We start from the raw sequence: 21,263 nt of genomic DNA, 5'->3' as shown, positions 1-21,263 counted from the left end.
AGAATCCATCTCAAAATGTGAAACCTGCAACACCTTCCAGTCTGCCCAACATAAAGAGCCTCTTATTTGCTATGAAATCTCACAGCAACCTTGGGAAAAGATTGGTTGTGACATCTTCACATTTAACAATCAAGACTACCTGTGTACCGTCGACTACTTCTCCGATTATTTTGAGATTGACGAGCTACGCAAGTCAAAGACAGGTGCCACAGTGATCGGAAAGCTCAAGAAACGTTTTGCTACCCATGGAATTCCTGATACATTCCACAGTGATAACGGTCCACCCTTTTCTTCAAATGAGTTCTCAGCCTTTGCAGCAATGTACGAGTTTGAACACGTCACCAGTTCGCCGGAGTATCCGCAGAGCAACGGCAAAGTGGAAAATGCAGTTAAAACAGCAAAAAGCCTGATGAAGAAATCTGCTACTACAAACTCGGATTTTCAGCTTGTATTGCTAGATTGGCGAAATACACCAACAGAAGGTATGAAGAGTTCACCAGCACAACGATTGTTCAGCAGGTGCACAAGAACAGTGCTGCCGACCTCGAAGAAACTCTTGAAACCACAGTTAGTCACAGATGTTAGAGAGAGGATGTTAGAGAGAGGAGGTTACAGAGGAAAGAAGTTCAGACACATTATTACAATCAAAATGTCAAAGAACTTTCCAGCCTCATAAAAGGTGATGTTGTACGCATGAAACCACAAGCCTCTGACGGAAAGCAGAGATGGACAAAGGCACAAGTTGAGCAACAAGTAGATGTCAGATCCTACGCCATTCAAACAGAAGATGGCAGGTTGTTCCGAAGAAACCGGAGACATCTTCGACAGTCCAAGGAACCGTTCATGCCTAAGGATGGGGACATTGAAACTCCAACTCCAATTCTGAACAGTCCACCAACCAAAACCAGCACAGAAACCTTATCAGGAGAAAACAGCACAGGACGCCCAACAACACTGTCCAGAAACCAACCAGGGCCAAGATCATCAGCTACCCATCCAGTCCCATTGCCTGAGTGGCCAAAGAGCAATGTGGTCACACGCAGCGGACGCTCTATTCGTCCCCCTGGCTAGTTAAAAGACTTTGTTCAGACTTAGATCTTTACATTTATCCTTTTTTTGTTTATTCGGCCGAGTTTGTGACGAACATTATCGTTATGTTTCTCAGATTATTTCCGTGTACACCTGTGCGAATATTTTATTGGAACCGTTCATTGTTTTATTTTCTCAATAGTTCTAGTTTTTTTCTTAAAAAAAAAAAAATAAGGAAAGGTGTAACGTTATTGTCACGCAATCGCTTGTTGTCATGTGACTAGAGTTAGCCAATCAAGTTAGTCTTACCTCGTGCTAGGATTCGCTTGCAATGTAAGTTCTTCGTTCTATTAAACGTTAAGATTCCAACTACCTTGTGATAGTTTATTTCACTGGAATCCCAACAAGTATTGCCCTTGCTTTCTCCTCCACAACAATAAAACACACATGGCAACGTTTATCCTTATAACAAAGTTCAGTTTCAAACTCACCGGCAGTAGTAAGTGGCTCATTGGATCCATAAGAGTACAGCTTTCTGTTGGATTTTCTTGAAACACATCTCACTTTCTTCTCCTTAAGCGTCTCCCATGTCGCTCTGTCAATAACATTGTAAGTGGAGACAGAGTCGACTAGAACTCCTTCCAGTCGAACACCTCCTAGCTCAACTTCTACGGTGGGAATATCTCTTCCATTAGACTGTAAGGTGAAGGCGAAATCATCATCTTTGGTGACATGGCGTATATTTCCTATCCTGGGTCTATTAGCATCGTCTTCCTTCGTTTTGCAAACTTTGGCAAAATGCCCCACTCTTTTACATTTCATACAAGTAGCCAGTCTTGCTTTGCACTCCGGATCCTTTGCAAAATGTCCTTCGAGTCCACACCGAACGTCCTCCTCCACGTTTAGGCGAATCAAAATGTCCCCGCTCTAAGGAATTTACATTTCCTCTCCGTGAATCGCTTTCAATCGACCGTGCCTGACTTTCAGCAGCTTCCATGGATCTAACAACATCTCAAGCCTTCTGAAGTGTGAGTTTACCACTGACAGCGAGTGGTTTCTTGCGAAGATCATGGGACCAACATTTATCAATTAACTGGTCGCGTATTTGTTCTTCCTTGGATGTTCCGAAGTCGCAATTCTCGCTAAGCTGGAACAATCTGGTCACAAACTGGTCTGTTGTCTCGGACTCTTCCTGTTTTGCTTGACGGAACTGATGTAGTTCAAATGGGATGTTAACCTGTGGCAAAAAATGTGCGTCCAGTAGTCTCATAGCTTTCGCATACTGTGTTTCTTCTTCTGGGGTTGGTCCAGAGTCACTCAGCGTAACAAAAATGTCCTGAACATCCTGTCTAGCGCAATGCAAAAGTAAGGCTTGTTTTTGTGTGTCTTTTGTGATACCCTTTGCCTCGAGAAAAAACTCAAAAGAACGTTTCCATCGTCTCCAATGAGGTCCCACGCTTGTCGGATGGCCTGTGCAATCGAAAGGTTGTATATTTCCAAATTCGATGTTCACGGCCATATTTGTTCTGCATATGTCTAGAAATTTCCTGTTTATCCTCGTCGCCAATTGTAGAGTTTAACATGCGTATCTAAACAACGGATTAAACCGGATTACACCGCGGTCCTTAATTCTCCGTGTTATATCGTGACCTTGTTTTGTTATACTTGTGTTACATTGTATTAAGTTACGTCACGGTTGTGTTACGTGCACATGGATGCGCCTGCGCAGAGATAGAACAGGAATAAAAGGATCTTGGAATGTTCATGTTCATTGCGGGTTTGGTTATAATTTCGTTTTTGAGTTTCCCAAGATACAACATTTTGGCGACGAGGATGGGATACTTTTGTGTTATATGGCTATTTCGTGCTATTTCCTACACCGGATAATCTTACTCCACTTCGTTTCGTTCGTTTATGCTTCCACGCACGTGCTCGCTGGTGCGTTTGCAATTCCCGCCATGGCTTCACCATTGTTTGGTTCTGTTGGTGAATTTGATCCTTCCTCTGAGTCTTTTACGGCTTACCTTGAAAGACTTGACCAGTTTTTTGTAGCAAACGATATTGGACAATGTGCTGCTGATGCCACTGCGGCTGTTGTTCGGGCAGCTAGTCAGAAAAAGGTCGCCGTGATGATCTCCGTAATTGGTAGGAAGACATATAGCACTCTTCGCGATTTATGCAGCCCCGAGAACCCAAAAGAAAAAACATTTGAGGTATTATGTGAACTACTGCAACAACATTTCAAGCCCAAGCGGTTGGAAGTTGCCGAATCCTACAGATTTCATCGAAGTTGTCAAGAAGAAAATGAGAGCGTGTCGGTTTACAGTGCTCGTTTAAGACATTTGGCCACCACTTGTAATTTTGGCGAATTTCTGAACCGCTCGCTCCGCGATCAGTTTGTGTGTGGGATTCGAAACCCTGCGACTCGAAAAAAACTATTGAGTGAAGATCGAACATTTCAAGAGGCTCTCCAAGTGGCTATCGCCGACGAAATCGCGGCTAAAGAAACTTTGCAAGTTCAACAGCAACAATTGCCTCAACCAGTTAATTCAGTGAAGAAGGAATTCTCAGGCTTACCTTCCACTTCTCGTGGATACTCGACTACACCATCTACTTCGCGGCCGCCTCCTAGCCACATTTCGTCCAGTTCCCAGCCAGCAGCTTCTTATACTTGTTTTTCATGCGGTAATTCTGATCACGTAAGAGCTAAATGCAAATTTAGGAATGCTGTGTGTCGCCACTGCAAGTTAAGAGGACATATTGCTCGCGTGTGTAAGAAAGGGGGAGTCAATGTTATGGATTTTGAAGAAGAGCAACCTCAGGGACGATTATCTGAAGAAGAGGAGTTGTATGTGGTGTCTGATGTTCATGCAATGTCCCGATCTGACATTTCTGTACCGCTGAAGATTGAAGACAAGGATTGTCTGATGCAGTTAGACACTGGGTGTGCATTGTCTCTTGCCCCGATTACTTTCGTGAAACAAGTTTGCCCAGACGTTGAAATGAAATCTACAAATGTTGTGCTGTCGACATACACAGGTGAGACTGTGCGTCCCTTAGGGGAAGCGCATGTGAAGGTTGAGTACATGGGATCACAACACACACTGCCTTTGCTAATTGTACGCGAAGGGACTGGTGACTTATTTGGTCGAAACTGGCTTACAGATGTCAAGCTGGATTGGAAGAAGTTGCCAGGTTTGAATCACGTTGAACCCTTGCAATGCCATCCCTCTACACTACCGGAAACCCTAGGAAACCAGACATTAGCATCAGTCCTTGAGAATTACAGTGAATTGTTTCAACCTCAACTTGGATGTTATAATGGGGATCCTGTCATATTGAATGAAAGTAAAGAAGCCAAATTTCATAAAGCCAGACCCGTTCCTTATGCATTACAGTCAAAAGTTGAGAGTGCTCTGCTTAAGATGGAAAAAGATGGTGTGATCGAACGAGTGACATCTGCAAACAGTGCGGCTCCAATTGTAGTCGTTGGCAAGAAAGACTCAGAGGATGTCCGCGTTTGTGGAGATTTTAGTGTAACATACAATGCAAGTGCCCGTGTTGAAACCTACCCTATGCCACAGATTGAGGATATGCATTCAGCTTTAAGAGGTTGCACGGTGTTCAGTGTCCTGGATATAAAGCAGGCCTATCATCAAGTACCGATTGCAAAAGAGTCCCAGTCTTACCTCACCATAAACACTCACATTGGGTTGTTTGCATTCAAAAGATTGCCGAATGACATTCATTCTGGTCCTGCTATCTTTCAGAGAATCATGGATAATTTGTTGTCGGATGTACCAAAGGCTGTTAGTTGTTTGGACGATATTCTTGTTGCTGGCACAGATGCAGAGGACCACCTTCACACACTTTCACTGGTGTTAGAGCGACTTCTTAATTCTGGATTCCGATTAAACAAGGCAAAGAGCAATTTTTTTCAATCATCAGTGGTCTACCTGGGACATATGATTGATGGAGAAGGTTTACACCCCACTCAGGATAAACTTAAAGCTATTCGGGATGCTCCCAGGCCCAAAGATGTAACGGCCTTGAAATCTTTCTTGGGACTCATAATGTTCTATTCCCGGTTCATGCCTCATCATTCTACAGTCCTAGCACCTTTACACCAATTACTTAAAAAGGGTACTTCATGGAGATGGTTGAAAGCTGAAGAGGATGCATTTGTTGCAGCAAAGCAGCTCATTCTGAACTCACGGACACTGGTACATTATGATCATACCTTGCCCCTTTTTCTTTCATGTGATGCCTCATCTTATGGCGCTGGAGCAGTCCTGTCTCATCAAATTGATGGACAATTTCGACCGGTGGCTTTTGCTTCTTGCACTTTGACTCCTGCTCAACAAAACTATTCTCAGCTAGAAAAGGAGGCCTTCAGTATCATCTTTGGACTAAAGAGATTCCGACAGTATCTTTATGGTCGCTCCTTTACAATTTTAACCGACCATCGACCTTTGCTGACTCTCTTGGGTCCTCAGAGACCGGTTCCCGCTCATGCTGCAGCTCGACTTCAAAGATGGGCTCTTATCCTTGCTTCATACAATTACAAGATTGAGTACCGTAGTAGTGTAGCACATGTAGATGCAGACAGTATGTCTCGCCTTCCCTTGCCTCTGACATGGTCCCCCAAATGTGAAAATGTTGAATGCTATTTTTTGGACACTGAAGTTGTCACTAATGTGACCAGTCAGATGATCAAGAAGGAGACTCAACTGGATCCAGTCTTATCCCAAGTGTACACTTACGTCATTAGTGGTTGGCCTCATGTAGTGGATCCCAGTCTGGTACCATTTAAAACAAGACAAGACGAGTTAAGCACACGTCATGGTTGCTTATTATGGGGTGCTCGTGTTATTGTTCCTCCATCGCTCCAAGAGAAAGTGTTGCAAGAACTGCATGACACTCACCCCGGGATCTCTCGAATGAAAGCTTTGGCACGATCTTATGTGTGGTGGCCCAACATGGATTCTGACATTGAATTAACTGTTTCTTCATGTAGCACTTGCCAGTCTATGAGATCAGATCCTTCCCCAGTTCAAATTCATCCCTGGACCTTTCCAGCACGACCATGGTCTCGCATTCATGTGGATTTTGCGGGGCCAATCTCTGGCTGTACCTACCTTGTGGTTGTAGATGCTTACAGTAAATTTCCAGAGGTAGTCAAAATGTCTACTACCTCAGCTAAAGCAACTGTGACCACCTTGCGTGACATCTTCAGCAGGCATGGTTTGCCAGAAATTATCGTGTCAGACAATGGGCCCCAGTTCACTTCTACAGAATTTGAACAATTTTGTGCCAGCAATGGACTACTACACCGTACTTCAGCAGTCTACAAGCCATCTACGAATGGTCAAGCAGAACGTGTCGTGCAGATTTTGAAATCAGCCATTAAACAAGCCCACCTTACCAATGCAGATGTAGATGCTGTTATTGCAAATTATTTATTGATTTACAGGACCACTCCTCATTCTACCACAGGCGAACCACCCTCACTGCTTCTCATGGGCCGGAGACTGCGCAACCGGCTGGACTTGCTGACACCTTCAGTTGACAAACATGTCGAAGCTCGCCAATACTCTACCATGCTGAGTCGCACTGCACATAGAGGCTTCCGCAAGTTTAATGCCGGCGATTCTGTTCTGGCTCAAAATTTTGGAAGGGGAGGAAAATGGGTGCGTGGAGTCGTTACTGAGGTCCTTGGTTCTCGTCATTATATGGTCAAGGTGGCAGGTAATCTGTGGAAACGACACATAGACCAGCTGTTGAGACGCCCTGCAGATGTGGCTTCGACGCGTGGTTTTTTAGCATCTGAATACCAGTCTATGCCGCTTGATGTATCTCCCAACATAGATCAGCCCAGTGAGATTGTTCGCGACTCAACTATACCGTCTGCCTATATCCCTCCTACAGCAACGTTGGAGGAATCCATTCTAGCTAGCTCTGGAGATTCTCGTAGTCCAAACAAGCAACCAACAGTGTCAATGCCTGTTGCTGACCCCCTTATGAATTCTCAACCTGCTTCCTTGCCAGAGAATTCTGATTCTGCTAATGTCAATGACACTCTGGTAGTTCAACCGGGTTCTTTATGTGAATCACCTGCGGAAAAGCGTTATCCTACTCGGACAACCCGTAGGCCCCCAAGGCACTTGAAAGATTACGAGTTGAAGTAATAGCTGTAATTGACTTAAAAACTTTTCTTTGTTTTTTTTTGTATTGCGTATTTCACATTCTATTTTTCGTAAAAAAAAAAAGGGGAGATGTTATATCGTGACCTTGTTTTGTTATACTTGTGTTACATTGTATTAAGTTATGTCACAGTTGTGTTACGTGCACATGGATGCGCCTGCGCAGAGATAGAACAGGAATAAAAGGATCTTGGAATGTTCATGTTCATTGCGGGTTTGGTTATAATTTCGTTCTTGAGTTTCCCAAGATACAACACTCCGACTCCATATACTCTCTTCTTCTTCGTTCCTATGCTATAATAGTCTTTCTTATATCACGGCATACATATATCTTATTAACCAAGCATGAGGGCCGTACTGGGAGAATATCGGCCCGAAGTCTTGACAGGACGGACCTCGCTGCGCTCGGTCTGTACAAAAAAGACCGAGGGCCGATATTCTTCCAGTACGGTCCCGAGCAAGCTTGGTTAATAAGAGATTTATTATACGACTGAAGTTCAAAGGGACACAAGTGCGGTATCATTCGGGACCATTCGGGACAGTGCCCGGTCCAATACTGAGAGAATATTGATCGGCAATAGAGCATTTTGATAGGTTAATTTTAGTTATTGGCCCTCTTACTGCCCGAGTCGTGTAATAAACTACAATTATTAATGAGCTTTGATCTTCCAAACTTTATGAGGTAAAAAAATTCAGAGATTATGTCTAAATTCAGGAAAAGTGCGTTTAAAACATTGCCTCCTCCGCTTTCAAAAGATCGAACACTCGGAGAGTCATCGAAGCAGATTTTTATCTTCATTTCTTTCGTTTACATTATTGTCTCATTAATATTCATATTTTCGATTATGCTGACTGATTACCTAAGTCCCAACAGGTCCGGATAATCGAGGTTTGAGTGTACTTTTGTCTTAGTGTTAATGTTGTGACTACGGAATACCAGGCTTAATTGTATTTGTTTTTGTCTTAGAATAAATTCTAACAGCAACAACATCCTTTTTGAGTGGACAATAGAGCAGGCAATACATCAACAGGGAGGACCTGAAAAGTGTCCTTGGACAACAGAAGTCATAGAAGGTAGCTACCAATAATCATAGCACATGCATTTCACTTTTACTGGGGTGTCATTACATTTTGTGGGTGAGCATAAGGATTTTGCACTCAAGCATATTGATGCATATCTCCTTTATAACAACTTGAGTTTTATTGAAGGCCTTGGCTTGAAAACATCCAGGCAAAATTGTGCTAAAAGTTGGTCAATTTGTCTATTGCCCAGCCCTTAATGATACCCCTGCTTTTAGTCTCTACCATCAATTCGTGTCTTTTACCACTTTCCCCTCAACATAAATGTCATCATAAAACTAGCATTCAGTAACACAGTTAGATACCCTGAAACCTCTAATGAGCACCTTCATTACATGGTCAAATTTAGGACAAGAGGAGGGGTGCATTTTATAGTTTTTCCTAATTTACATATTAACTTTCCCAAATGTTACAGAAATTTAAATATGTTGCAAACTGAAATTTTCGGGTTTATTTCTTGTCTCTAGATCTGAGACACTTCAGTGTAGATCCTCAAAAAAGCATGCTTTACACCATAACAATGAATCACCAAGGACATACTGCAAATTTATATAACTTGGCAGATATTCCAAGGTGGCCTGCCATAAATTATTATAAATTTGAACATTGTCATTAATTTATGTGGGAATCTTCTTACAATCAGCTTCTCATGGCATTTTCATAATCATTTCTTTAAACAGCTGCTTTACAAAGATATTTCAAATATGTGTGAAAAGACAGAAACTGAAGAGTGGTAACCACTATGAGGCTCATAAACAAAAAACCTGGAAGAGTGGTCGCCAAAGAGAGGTATTTATTGGCTGGGATACTATTTTGAACATTTTATTTTTCATATACCCTGCTGTTCACAAATGATGGGGTCTGACAGATGTTCAATGTTACCAGACTGAGTACACCCTCAAGTACACTTGATCAATGGGAGGGAAGCTATTTCCCATTGAATGTCTTTATTTTGGCACTTCAAAATTGGATGGGTTTGAATATAGACACATCTAAGGGACTATGTTCTTGTTAGAGAAATTGTTAAATAAGTTAGGTATTCTGGTCTGTATCTGGAGCCTTTCAAGAAAATCTTTGTAATATAAATTTGAAAAATATTAAAATGTGATGTGAGATAAATGATAGTTTGTATGCACCATTTGATGAAAAAAAAAGGACAAAGAGACCCTATATTATAACATGCTTAAGAATTCCATTCTTACAATGGGTACACACACATATATATATATCAAGAGAAATTAGTGATTTGGATGATATTTTTCATTTGAAGTCCTATAACACCCTTCTCATGCCTGTTTAATTTTTTTATTTTTTTAGAAGTTAATGAGACGAACTACAGCCCTGGAGCTCGTCAACTGGGCCAACCAGAATGAAAAGGGGAGAGCAGCAGAGGTTCTTTTCATGGAGGCAATGAGCAGTGAGGAAAGCTGCTACGAGGATGACGATGGAAATACCTCAAAAGTAACAATTAATCTGTGCGTCACCTTCAGTGGGAAAGTAGGAGAATGAAAAAAATTGAAAAGAAACTTGATAAGGCTTATAAGAAAAAGCTCACTTCAAGAGCTAAAGAGAGAATCTGCCCAGGGTTTATGGGCAACCTTTTCTGAGATGCCCACCTACTGAAAATTTTCCAGAGTGGGCAATAATACAGTGAGAAATTTGTTTTACTAATCAATGAAATCGAGAATGTACAAAATATCAAGCCAAGTCTAGAATGAGGTTATTTCATATGCCTGCATGAGGCTTCTTTTTCATTGAATAATTATGGTCTCATCTAAAGTAAGTGATCATGAATTCTTCAATGTTAATAAATTTCCTCCACATTAGATACTTTTTTCTATATAGATGTACCCATCATTTTTTTATATCAAAGTTTCAGCTGCATTTTAGAGTAAGAGAACTGTTTTCTATCACTTGTTTACTTAAAGAAATTAAGGTATATGATCATATTTAATAAGTATTACAATTGTAATAATGTAGCAAATAACTGAGAGTTATTGCAAATTTAAGTCGATTAAGGAAATTTTTCTGAATTTTAGATTGATAGGTTGAACTTTTATTCTTTATTGTTAGACAAGTATCATTTCAAATCACATTTCTTAGTAGCTGGATTTGAGAGTACAATTTGTGAATCAATAGCTTTTTGTGTAGTGTGTTACTGCAGCTAGTTATATAATTTGTGTATGTCATACTTTTATAGTGGTAAATATTCTATTACCTGCATGACTGAGATTATATTATACATTGACGAAAGTGAAACAATTTTAAAAAAGTATGTTAATCAGTAATTCAAACATTTGGACATCTCTCTTTTTAATTATGTATGGGGCTCGACTGGGATATCCTCAGCTTCATTGTAGGTTTATGTTATCTCAGGGGAACAAATGAGTTTTGAACGAAACTATTTCATCACCGCAATTTCAATCACTTTGTTATTACTTGAATGTGTGATGCTTCTTTTTCTATCAATCGTAAGGTTCCCCAAAATATCGTAAGTCATTGGGATATAAATGTGGGTGTGATTAAGCAAATCAAAAGTCAGTTGAAAGTGAAACCTGCAGCTTTTAGAGGCACTTAAAGGTCACTTAATGATGAATGTTAACAAAACTTGAAATTTAAGAGAATCTGAAAGTACAACTAAAGATGAATTACAACAAAACCTGTAACTTTAAGTAGTACTTAAAGGGAAACAAAAGATTGAAGAAACCTTTAAGATGCATTTACAAGTAGAAGTTTTGGTTGACTAAAGTTGACTTTACAAGAATTAAGAGGATTCATAAAATCAATTAAATGGTTATTTAGGTTTGCTTTCATGTGATCTTAAAGTGTTCATGAAATGGCTATTTAGGTTTGCTTTCATGTGACTTTGAAGTGTTAAGCAAATGGTTTATAAGGACAGTTTAATTTACTTCGGAAAGTTCAATTAAAGATACATTTCATGTAAGACGGCCAAAACGGTCGACGTAAGAACAAAAGATCCGAGGGAAGATTTACAAGTTTATTACACAGCAAATAAATGCAACGGTACAATAAAAAAAACGGGAACGAGTGACACTAAACAATAAATAAGAAAACAGAGCTCCAATGAGCTAAATGATGTAGCAAGATTAAAATGAATTAGGAGAAAGTACTTAACACTAAAGGATAACCTACAGACGGAAATAATTCAGTAAGGAAAAGAAACAAACAAAGTACTTGAAAACAGGAAATTGTGTAACAGAAACTATCAAAAATAGTGATTGCTACACCGGGCCTGAATTCAACAAAGACTACGAGCTAGGCTTAATATTACAACTTGAGCTAATACAGTATAAAACAGTGAAAGGGGAAAATGAAATTACTAGTGTAATGAACCCATAATTTGGTTCTGAAAACACAGGAATCATAGCAACAATGAACTGGAAGTAGGTAAGCAAAATATTACAGCTCCTAAAACGAAAACAATTGCAGTTTATATAGCAGAGAAATTACGTGCCGTGTGACAAAGGTCAGAGTAAATAAATAAAATACAGTAGTAAGATAGAAGGAGTATGTGGCTAAACTAAGCAAATTCTAACCCGAAAATCACTATTCAGAACTTTCGTATGTCACCTAACGATGACTTAAATACTTCTAATGTTAACCTTTAAGTTACCAGTGTATTCAACACTGTCATGATGTACAGGGCAGTTGTATTTAATGCAAACAGAATTACTGTCAATGATTGCTTAGTCTCCTGTCGCAGCCGTTCTTTGTCTCGGGATCCCTCTGTCTCCCTCCCCACGAACGGCTGCTCGTGTTGACCGATTTAAATGAACATCAAAAAGTTGCAATTACAAAACTGGTTGCAGAGAAGCAGGACGTCTTTGTTAATCTTCCAACTGGCTTTGGTAAATCTTTAATTTTTCAAAGTTTGCCGTTAGCAGCAATATTTTCCTCCTGCATTCATGAGAGTTGGCTATATATGCTTTCATATCTTTCTCCACATGAGCGGTTGATATTCATTCGAATATCAACCGCCTCCAGGTTACCTCAATGGATAGAGCGCTGGACTGTTGTGCGGGAGGTCGAGGGTTCGAGCCCCGACCGGACCAACACTCAAAGTCTTAAAATAATTGAGAAGAATTTGCTACCTTTCTATAACATCAAGAAATGGTTAGATATTCTAGTCTTTTCGGATAGGGACGAATAAATGGAGGTCCCGTCTCCTGCAGGGTTGGGGTAGGAGACGTTAATTTCCCACACACAAGATTACTGTGTGATGGATGTCCTCCCCTGGAGTGGGATGGGTGGGAAGGTGAGATCGATAGACTGAAGCGGCTGCCAGAGGCGCCTGATATGCTAACGTCTGTTCTCAACCTTACACTGCACCCATAATTCAGCCTCTGGGCTGCAAGTGGTCAGATATAAACTATATTACTATCATTCTCGCTATTACTGCTACTGCGACAAAGGACACCCAAGAGACGATAATAGATGTATTACAAATGAAAGCACCTTATGAAATCTATGAGAGTCTTGAGAAGCCCAATATAACATTTGTCGTCGAAGCCATTTCACCTGACACAAATATATCGAAGTGTTTTGAAGGGATTGTAGATGAAGTGAAAAGGAAAAAAATTGAAGCAGAGAGGACAATAATATACTGCCAAACTATTAACCAGTGTGCCCGTATCTACAGCACAATAAAGGCGATGCTGGGAAATTCCTTTTTTGCCGGGGATGCTGGAGACAACAGAAATGTTATTGTGGAAATGCTTCACTCATGCTCACCGACTGCAAATAAAGAAGTAGTTCTTAAGTCCTTTACACAATAAAATGGAACAATTCGCTTATTGGTTTCCAAAATTGCTTTTGGGATGGGAGTGGACTGCAAAGGGGTTCACCGCACAATTCACTTTGGCCCTTCCAAAACACTAGAATGCTACATCCAGGAGACTGGTAGGGCAGGTAGAGATGGTGGACAGAGTACGTCATACTTATTGTTTAATAATCTCCTTCTTGCTCATGTGGAGAAAGATATGAAAGCATATATAGCCAACTCTCATGAATGCAGGAGGAAAATATTGCTGCAGAAATTTACCTCTAAAAGTAATAATGCTTTAATCGTGCCACATTTGTGCTGTGACAGCTGCGCTAATTCTTGCGAATGTGGAGCCGAGCATTGCAGTGAGCCAGGATTGATCAAAACACCCTCAGAAAAGCCTATTTCTAAAATAAGAGAGGTTACTTCCAGCCAGAAAAATGAACTTTACCACAAGTCTTAAGTGATGAAATTTGTTGGTGAGCATGCCCATGGGAACATAAATTATTTTACAAACCTACACCTTTTGGTCGGATTTTCTGATTTGCAAATCAATCAGGTAGTCGAGAAGTGTCATCAACTTTTTACCATCAATGACATCTGTGATGTAGTTGAAATTTGGCATGTGGAACATGCCTTCAAAATCCAACACATTTTGAGTCAGGTCTTTGGTGATGTGTCTCAAGTGCGGGAAGAAGACTGGATGGATGATGAATCCGAGTTGGAGGATGCCATAGAGCATGCATTGACAGAATGGGCCCCAATAACTGAAGATGAAGACTTCATTAAATTATTTTTTGAAAATCTGTCAATGGCATCATCAATAAATGATGGAAGCAATGCTGAGGTAGAGGACATTCCAAATGCTGTATTTGATATACTGGACAATTTAAGCATCAATTAATCATGATCATAATAGTTAGACTCCTATAACATAATTTTGATTTTTAAATAGATTCCTTCCATGGACTTTATCTTTGCCTCGAAGGAATTTGTGCCAAAACTAAAGTTATAATGGTGTGCAAGTGAGTTTTTGAAGTTTCTGCAAACCAACAACAAAATTAAGAGAATCTTTTAAAATATTTTCTATTGTACAGCTAATCAAGCTACTGAACTTGAACATGGCTTTACAATTTAAAATGTTGAAAAGAGAAAATGGTAAGATTTCATTGCTACTTAGCCATTCAAATCAATGAAACACACTTGCTCCCACTATAGGGCTGAACATTTTAGTGTAGAAATTAATATTTAAAACAAATGTTACCTTGAGAATTACTTGCTTTATAACGTAAATAAGTAAATATTCAACCACTACTAAATACAATGCAAAGTGCTAACTGTTTTTGGTTTATAATGGTTCCTTTGAAACATTTGACTATATAGAAATCCAACAATAACTAGATGAACTGCTGTACAGTTGCACTTGACTTTATCTTGCTCTAATACCAATAGAAACGTTTTTCTTGTGTTCATTGATCCAGCTGTACATTACTGAGGTGTCAAGACCTTTGAATGGATCAACTTCAAAGTGATCAAAGTAATTATACAGGCGCAATGGCATTTTCGTCATAGCATTATGTTCAGTTAGCCTTTTCATAAGTTCTTTTAAATCTCCTGTAGTAGAGCTTGGAGATTGCTTTCCAGGATCGCGTGACCGTTTCAGAGTTTCATCCATGCAGTGAGTTATCTTTCTGACTCCTTTCTCAGATTTGCAAATTCTGGAAAATGCTTTCTCTGTTAAATTTGGACCAAGATGTTTTATGGCCTGTTTTAGGTAGTCGTTGCTGTGTTCGACATCGAGATCCAAGGGGATATTTTTTCCAATAACCCCATTGTTGTTAACTGATCGATTCCATGTAAAACGTTCTCTGCCTCTATGTGAAAGGAGTGCAAAAACCAAAGAGAACTGGTACAGACATTCGAGAGCATATTTGGTACTGTGCTTGTGATCTGCCCTGCAGTACATGAGCATGTCCTTGTACTGCCTTATTATTCTGTCTCCATCTCCCTCTGCAACTGCATCAAGGAAATTTAAAAAATAAAGCACATCAGCAACCAAAGCTGAATTGTATGAGAACATGTCATCTCGTTCTACATCTTTCTTTTCTTGATCTTTCTTTGGTTTTTCCAAATTTGGGGTAGGTAGCTCGATGGGAATAGGTGGATCATGAGTTCTTTCATGGTTTTTCCCGCTCTTCCCATCCAAAACAAATGACTTGTTACAGCCTGGAAATCTACACGGGAAGCGGCCATCCAGCGTTAACTGTTGGTTATTGCGAATATCTTGTTGCTCTTGCTCTGTGCTAACATTATCGATTAGTTGATCTATGTTGCTTTCTGCAAAAACATACTTGTCTACTACCATCCCAGCAGCAGCATGCAATATTGAAAGTTTTTGGATATTGGTTTTGCTTGCAATATCAACTGGAATGTTAAACAACTTTGGTTGGCCCTCCTTTGAATCGAAGCCTAGAATTTTCATTGCACCTGCAATTATTCTTGACTGCAAGATAAGTAGAAAAAAATCTCGATTTGGGCGATAATTGGAATGGGGGTCATTTGTAACGTTTCTTCTGTCTATGCGGCTCCTATCTGAATACATGGTACAGTGGTCAGCATCAGACTGGGTCGAGTTGAACCGACGATATATCAACTAAAAAGGAAACAAAATAAAGAAATTAGAGACAGTTAGAGATAATTTGCAGATGTTATGCACTGTCATTATTTTTTTTACACATAATCAACTTTCAAAATGTTGAATACCAAACATTGGATTACAACTAGTTCACTCCAAGCCTGAAATCAATTGATGATTCCTAAAAATTATTTAAATTACAGCACAGCAAAATAATTTCTTATTTTGTATTGAATTCAAACCTTGTTCCTGTATTGTCCTGATGTGCAAAAACTATAAAATCTTTTTTTAATGGTTATCTCAATTTATAAGGAACCATAATGCATTTCAGTCTTGGAATGTACTAGTTGATTTTCCCCCTCTTTTTGGAACAGTTGTGTACAAAATCGATTAGCATAAGACAAGTAGTTGTTCTCCATTTATAGCAACTCACCCCAAGTATTTTGACACCAACATGCCAATCAGCTATTTGCATGGTAATTCCCTCCAATCTGCCTTCAGGAGTGAAACCATTGGTCATTGACGCTATCATGTTTACTGCTCTCTCTACGGTTAGTTGATCTCCAGTAAAAATTTGGCTGTCTAACTCCGACCGAGTTTAAAGAGGAATGGCTCTAGCGGGTAATGTGACGTCAAATCGAGAACACGAAAGTCTGCATTTCACACATTTTCACTTTTTTGGGAAGGTTGTAGTCGATATTGTCCGAAAATATGCCGACTAAATGTGTTGTAGGAGGATGTAGCAACATGCGAAATTTGCAAGAGGGTATCGTGCTTCATACATTCCTCATACAACACACCTAGTCGGCATATTTTGGACAATATCGACGACAATCTTCCCAAACAATTAAAAATGTGTGAAATGCAGACTTTCGTGTTCTCGATTTGACGTCACATTACCTGCTAGAGCCATTCCTCTTTAAACTCGGCCGTGGGGCAAGATGGCAGCCGATTTTCCATATTTTGACCAGAAAATTAAAGATTTGAGCAAATTAAAAAACTTTTGCACAGAATACTCTAAAAAATAGGCTTATTTCGTTAAGCGAAAAACAATTTTTGGGTTTAGGTGCACTTTAACAACCGAAACAAAGACGGTGAAAGAAAAAGAAAGTTGTGCAGAGCATGCGGGGAGTCGCATCATATTGAGAAATGTCAAGTTTTTGCTGGATGGCACAGAGATAGGAAATGGGAAGCCGCGAAACAATTTGGACTTTGTTATCGATGCCTAACTGGAGACCATCTAGGTAACCAGTGATCTAATAGCAAACCTTGCAACATACAAGGATGCAAGAGAACACACCACCCTCTGCTGCATGACCCAAAGAAACAACAAGAGTCGACAGCCCCAATCACGGAGGGGAATGGGAACGCCCGAAATACAACCCTCAACACAATTGAATGGCACGAAGATAGAATTATTGCGCTACGCACAGTTCCCGTTATCCTAAAACAAGGAAAGAAGCGATTACTCGTGAACTGTTCCTTGGACGAGGGCAGTGACACAACTTACGTGAATGAAGATGTAGTGGAATCGTTAGGAAATAGTACACAGAAAGAAGAAATCACCATCCACGTGGCGAACAACCAGAAGGTGCGACTTATGGCTGCTACCCTAGAAATTGGTATTGAAAGCGTCGATGGACAGGTTGACACTAGCATTGTCGTGAAAACCAGCCATAAGATTTGCGGAGGAATGAAGCCTACTGACTGGGTAACCATGAAACAGCAGTGGAATCATCTAAAGGATATTCCGTTCCCGAACCTCGCGAAGAAGGGAGTTATGGACGTTCTTCTTAGATCGGATTATTATCACCTGACGTTTCCCATCCAAGAAATATAACGAGCCAGCCGCTAGACTTCATCCCTTGGGCTGAACAGCTATCAGAAGAATAGGACAATCAAAACGGCCGAAAGGAGCCCCGTGTGCCAACACTGGCTACTTACACACATTCTGTACGCAAAGAAGGGTCCCGGGTGTTATTCATACTCCAATGGAAAGAGAGGAAGAGCTGAATTCTACCCTCAAACGCTTCTGGGATCTAGAAACCATCAGTATCGGTGCCCATAGTCAGGAGAAAATCGAGTTGACACCCCCTGAGAAGATAGCCCAGAAGAAAGTAGAGCAGTCATTAACATACAACGCAGACTGAAGTTGCTGTGCCATGGAAGGACGCGAGACCGAACCTATATAACATTCGTCAAATGGCAGAGAGGAGACTAGAACTAGTTGAAAAGAAGTTCATGAAAGATGCGCAGTTTGCAAGTGCATACCAAGGGGTACTAGATGAGTATTTGAAGAAAGGGTACGTCAGAGTAGTAACTCCCTCCGAACCGCAGCCAGACAGCGAATGGTTCTTGCCGCACTTTCCAGTGGTACGTCCTAACAGAGCAACAACCAAAGTGAGAATCGTTTTTGACGCGTCGGCGAAACATAACGAGAAGAGTCTCAATACCGAAGCACCGCCAGGCCCAAAGCTCCAAAGTAATATATTCGATATCCTCGTACGCTTCTGAAAAGAGCTTGAGGTAATAGTGGGTGATGTCAGCCAAATGTACCACCAGTTGGTTCTTAAACCAGAAGATATACCATTACATCGATTCCTATGGCGAAACCTTGACATACGAAGCTCCCCACAAGTTAACGAGTTTTCATGGTTTGTATTCGGAGGATGCTACTGCCCTTTCTGTGCTCAGTTCACATGGCAGACACACCTTGAGAAACACAGGAGCAAGTATCCTTTGGCTGCAGAAGCTGTTCGACGCAACGGTTACATGGATGACTTGATGCCATCGCTGCCGACAATCGAGATCGCCAAGGAAACACGAAATCAGCTGACAGAATTGGGCAAGTTAAATACGCTGTATTGCGGACCCAGTGCCCCGACCATTAACGCCCATGAATAGGGATGGCGTCGGAAGACGGATCAGGGCGTGATGTTAGGGAAGAACTGACACAAATTATGAGAGAATGTGTTCGAAATGAGATCGCTCTTCAATGATCGGGAAGTAATACCTCGTTGTTAATGAGAACGCGCGACCTTATAACAAGTTCAGCAAGATCTGCGAGCCGAGAGATGACAAATTCTATCGCCCCAGGCATCGCTCCATCTTTTCCCGCCACAGCCATCCCGGTTCCTTCTTCTTCGTCTTCTTTTCACAAGGGAAAAAAGAGGCCCACAGTTGCAACAAATCATCCATGGCGCCTCAAAGGTAAACAGGAGAAATAAATGAACCATAATCTTCGTATTGGAAGGAATGGGTTTCATGTTTGGGGGTAGTTCGGGGGTAGGGGCGGGGAATTTTGTTGAATGACGAAATTTTGAATGTCCGGGAACTTTTGAACACTTAGTCATAATAGAGGGTATGTCATTAAATAACTATGCATGGTAGACGTTGAATAATTCTTTTTGTTGAGTAAAAAGTTTGGACTGAAGTTGAACAATTAGTTTTGTTGAATAAAATAAATATATCTATTGAAGTTGAATAAATATTGTTGTTAAATGAAAATGATTTTGGCTGAATATGAAAAGAAAATGCGTGTCGTTGAACATAAATATAAAATGTTGAATATAACTGTAAACCGTTGAATAAAAAATATATTTTGTTGAGCATAAATATTAGTTGTTGAATAAAAATATGCAAGTTGTTGAATTTTGCAACATTTGGCTAACCATACTTGGGAGGTGAAAAAATGGTCACGTTAAAACAGCGTCACGATCGACGGGTAAGCAGCGAGCTGAAATAATTTTTGAACCGTCACACACATGTAAGATACACTTTGTGCGTTACCAGGAAGTTTCTCACGCATTGCATGCGTTACATGAGTGCATATGTAGAACTCAAATACATATTGTGATTTCGCAGTAGTTTGATGCTCCCTCTTTGGAATTCGAAGATTTTTTATTGACAGTTGTAATAAGATGTTAAGTGTAAACGGTCACAATTCTTTGTTTTCAACCACGTGACAAAAATTCTCTACGTCATACGCGGCCGCCACGTTGGGGGATAACTAAGCTTTCAAAATGGTTTATTCAGAAAGCGTGCCCGATGTGAACCTTCAGTATTTGGATTACTTTGTGGGTCTAGAGGGTCCAACGAAGTCAAGGTACCACGAAAAAATAACTGTTTAAGGCTTCGACCGATATGCGTTGAGAAAAAGTGACTTCTCCGAAGACATCGAGCTCCTTCCGAACATTCAATATCCAGATATTGTGAACTACTTGCAAAAACCCAAATGAAGTTGTTGTGTACGCCAGAGTTAGTAACGGTAGTGTATTTTTTTCTAATGACCTCGGAGAGAAGCAAACAGAGAAAAATAAAGGACTCGTTTTTTATCGACCTCGGCTAACAACTCTTGTTTTGGTAGGTAATTTGGTTATTTTAACTAAGTTGAAATTGTAAATTGGCCATCGTAGAGTTAAAAGCTGACGTTTCGAGCGTTAGCCCTTTGCAAGAGCGATCTTGTTGATCTTGACACGACAGCTGCAAGTTCAGAAGACATATCACTCATAGGACTCACATTAGCGAGCGATATGGCATATTTCAAGGATCTAAATTTTTGGATTTAGAATTAAGACTTTTTGTGTACCCTCACTTGGCGAATCGCTCACTGAGCCCGGGACATCCCACTTTGAACAAGGTTTCTGGCAGAAAAATGTGGAACTGTAATTGCTTCCCATTGCTATTGCATGGCAGGGTTATGTGAAGGGTGGTCTCACGTTGGGGCAGAGCTTTTTGCTGTGGAGGCTGGTTTTAGAATCAGAGATTCTACCACATGCACACAGGAAAAGAACAAATGGCTTCTCTCCAGTCATGTGAAAGAAATCCCCCATTACCTATAATTGAGATGGATTTTACCTCTGCCTGAAGGAAGCATGAATTGATGGTGGAGAAACAGGTTACTCCTATGCCTAGTAGATCTAACCCTGGGATCCAACCAACCAGGACACCCGCCCCAAATCCAGAAGAGCAGAAAACCATTTTTAGAAGTATTTCTGGCTGTACAGTAAAACCAGCAGTCTTGTCCCTTGTTGCACCTTTACATGCTTTAAATGAGCAGTATACCAGTTGTAAAGAAATTGATAATGTACCCAAGCCCTTGCCCAATAGCTTTGTTTTTTTAGAGAAGTGTTTTCAGTTAGACTACATAGAGTTGTTGCAGAAGTGTCAACAAATATTGCTTGAGATTACACCTGATGATTGTCAAGCAGAAGCTTTAACCAGAAAGCAGTCACAAAATAAAGTTTGGTATCAAATGGCAGGCAGGCAGGCAGGCCAGGTCATATTACTGCTTCCAATCTAAAAACTGCTTGCAAAACAAATACAGCTAAGTCTGCTAAGAGTCTTGTCAAGTCCATATGCTACCCTGAAGCCCATAAGTTTTTAACTGCAGCCACATGGTGGGGTTGTGAAAACGAGGGTACGGCTCGCAAAGCTTACCAGATAGATATGAATCGATTCCATGAGTCTTTGACAATTTCTGACACTGGTTTCAATATTGATCCAAAGTGGCCATACTTAGGAGCTTCTCCTG

At 40.5% G+C, this 21,263-nt stretch overlaps 1 protein-coding gene and 1 pseudogene across 3 annotated transcripts in view; one reads left to right on the top strand and one right to left on the bottom strand.

Moving 5' to 3' along the window:
- LOC148730576 (uncharacterized) overlaps positions 1-21,263 on the bottom strand; it is a 116,805-nt gene that overhangs the window by 44,601 nt on the left and 50,941 nt on the right. Inside the window, exon 1 of one of the 3 annotated variants that reach the window (XM_088762093.1) lies at positions 1,521-2,618. The exons of 1 other annotated variant lie outside the window; for it this stretch is intronic. Coding sequence is in view for 1 of the 2 variants with exons in the window: in XM_088762094.1 (XP_088618220.1) it covers positions 1,521-1,851 (331 nt within the window). In the remaining variant the exon portion in view is untranslated. Of the gene's footprint in view, positions 1-1,520; positions 2,619-21,263 lie in introns of those variants that run through there. One more of the 3 variants, XM_088762094.1, reaches the window with a different exon arrangement.
- LOC148730583 (uncharacterized) overlaps positions 19,525-21,263 on the top strand; it is a 2,064-nt pseudogene continuing 325 nt past the window's right edge.

Source organism: Stylophora pistillata, chromosome 5 (assembly GCF_964205215.1).
Source record: "Stylophora pistillata chromosome 5, jaStyPist1.2, whole genome shotgun sequence".
Lineage (NCBI taxonomy): Eukaryota > Metazoa > Cnidaria > Anthozoa > Scleractinia > Pocilloporidae > Stylophora > Stylophora pistillata.
Note: the sequence above shows the minus strand (reverse complement) of the source record. Positions and strands in the feature narration are given on the sequence as shown.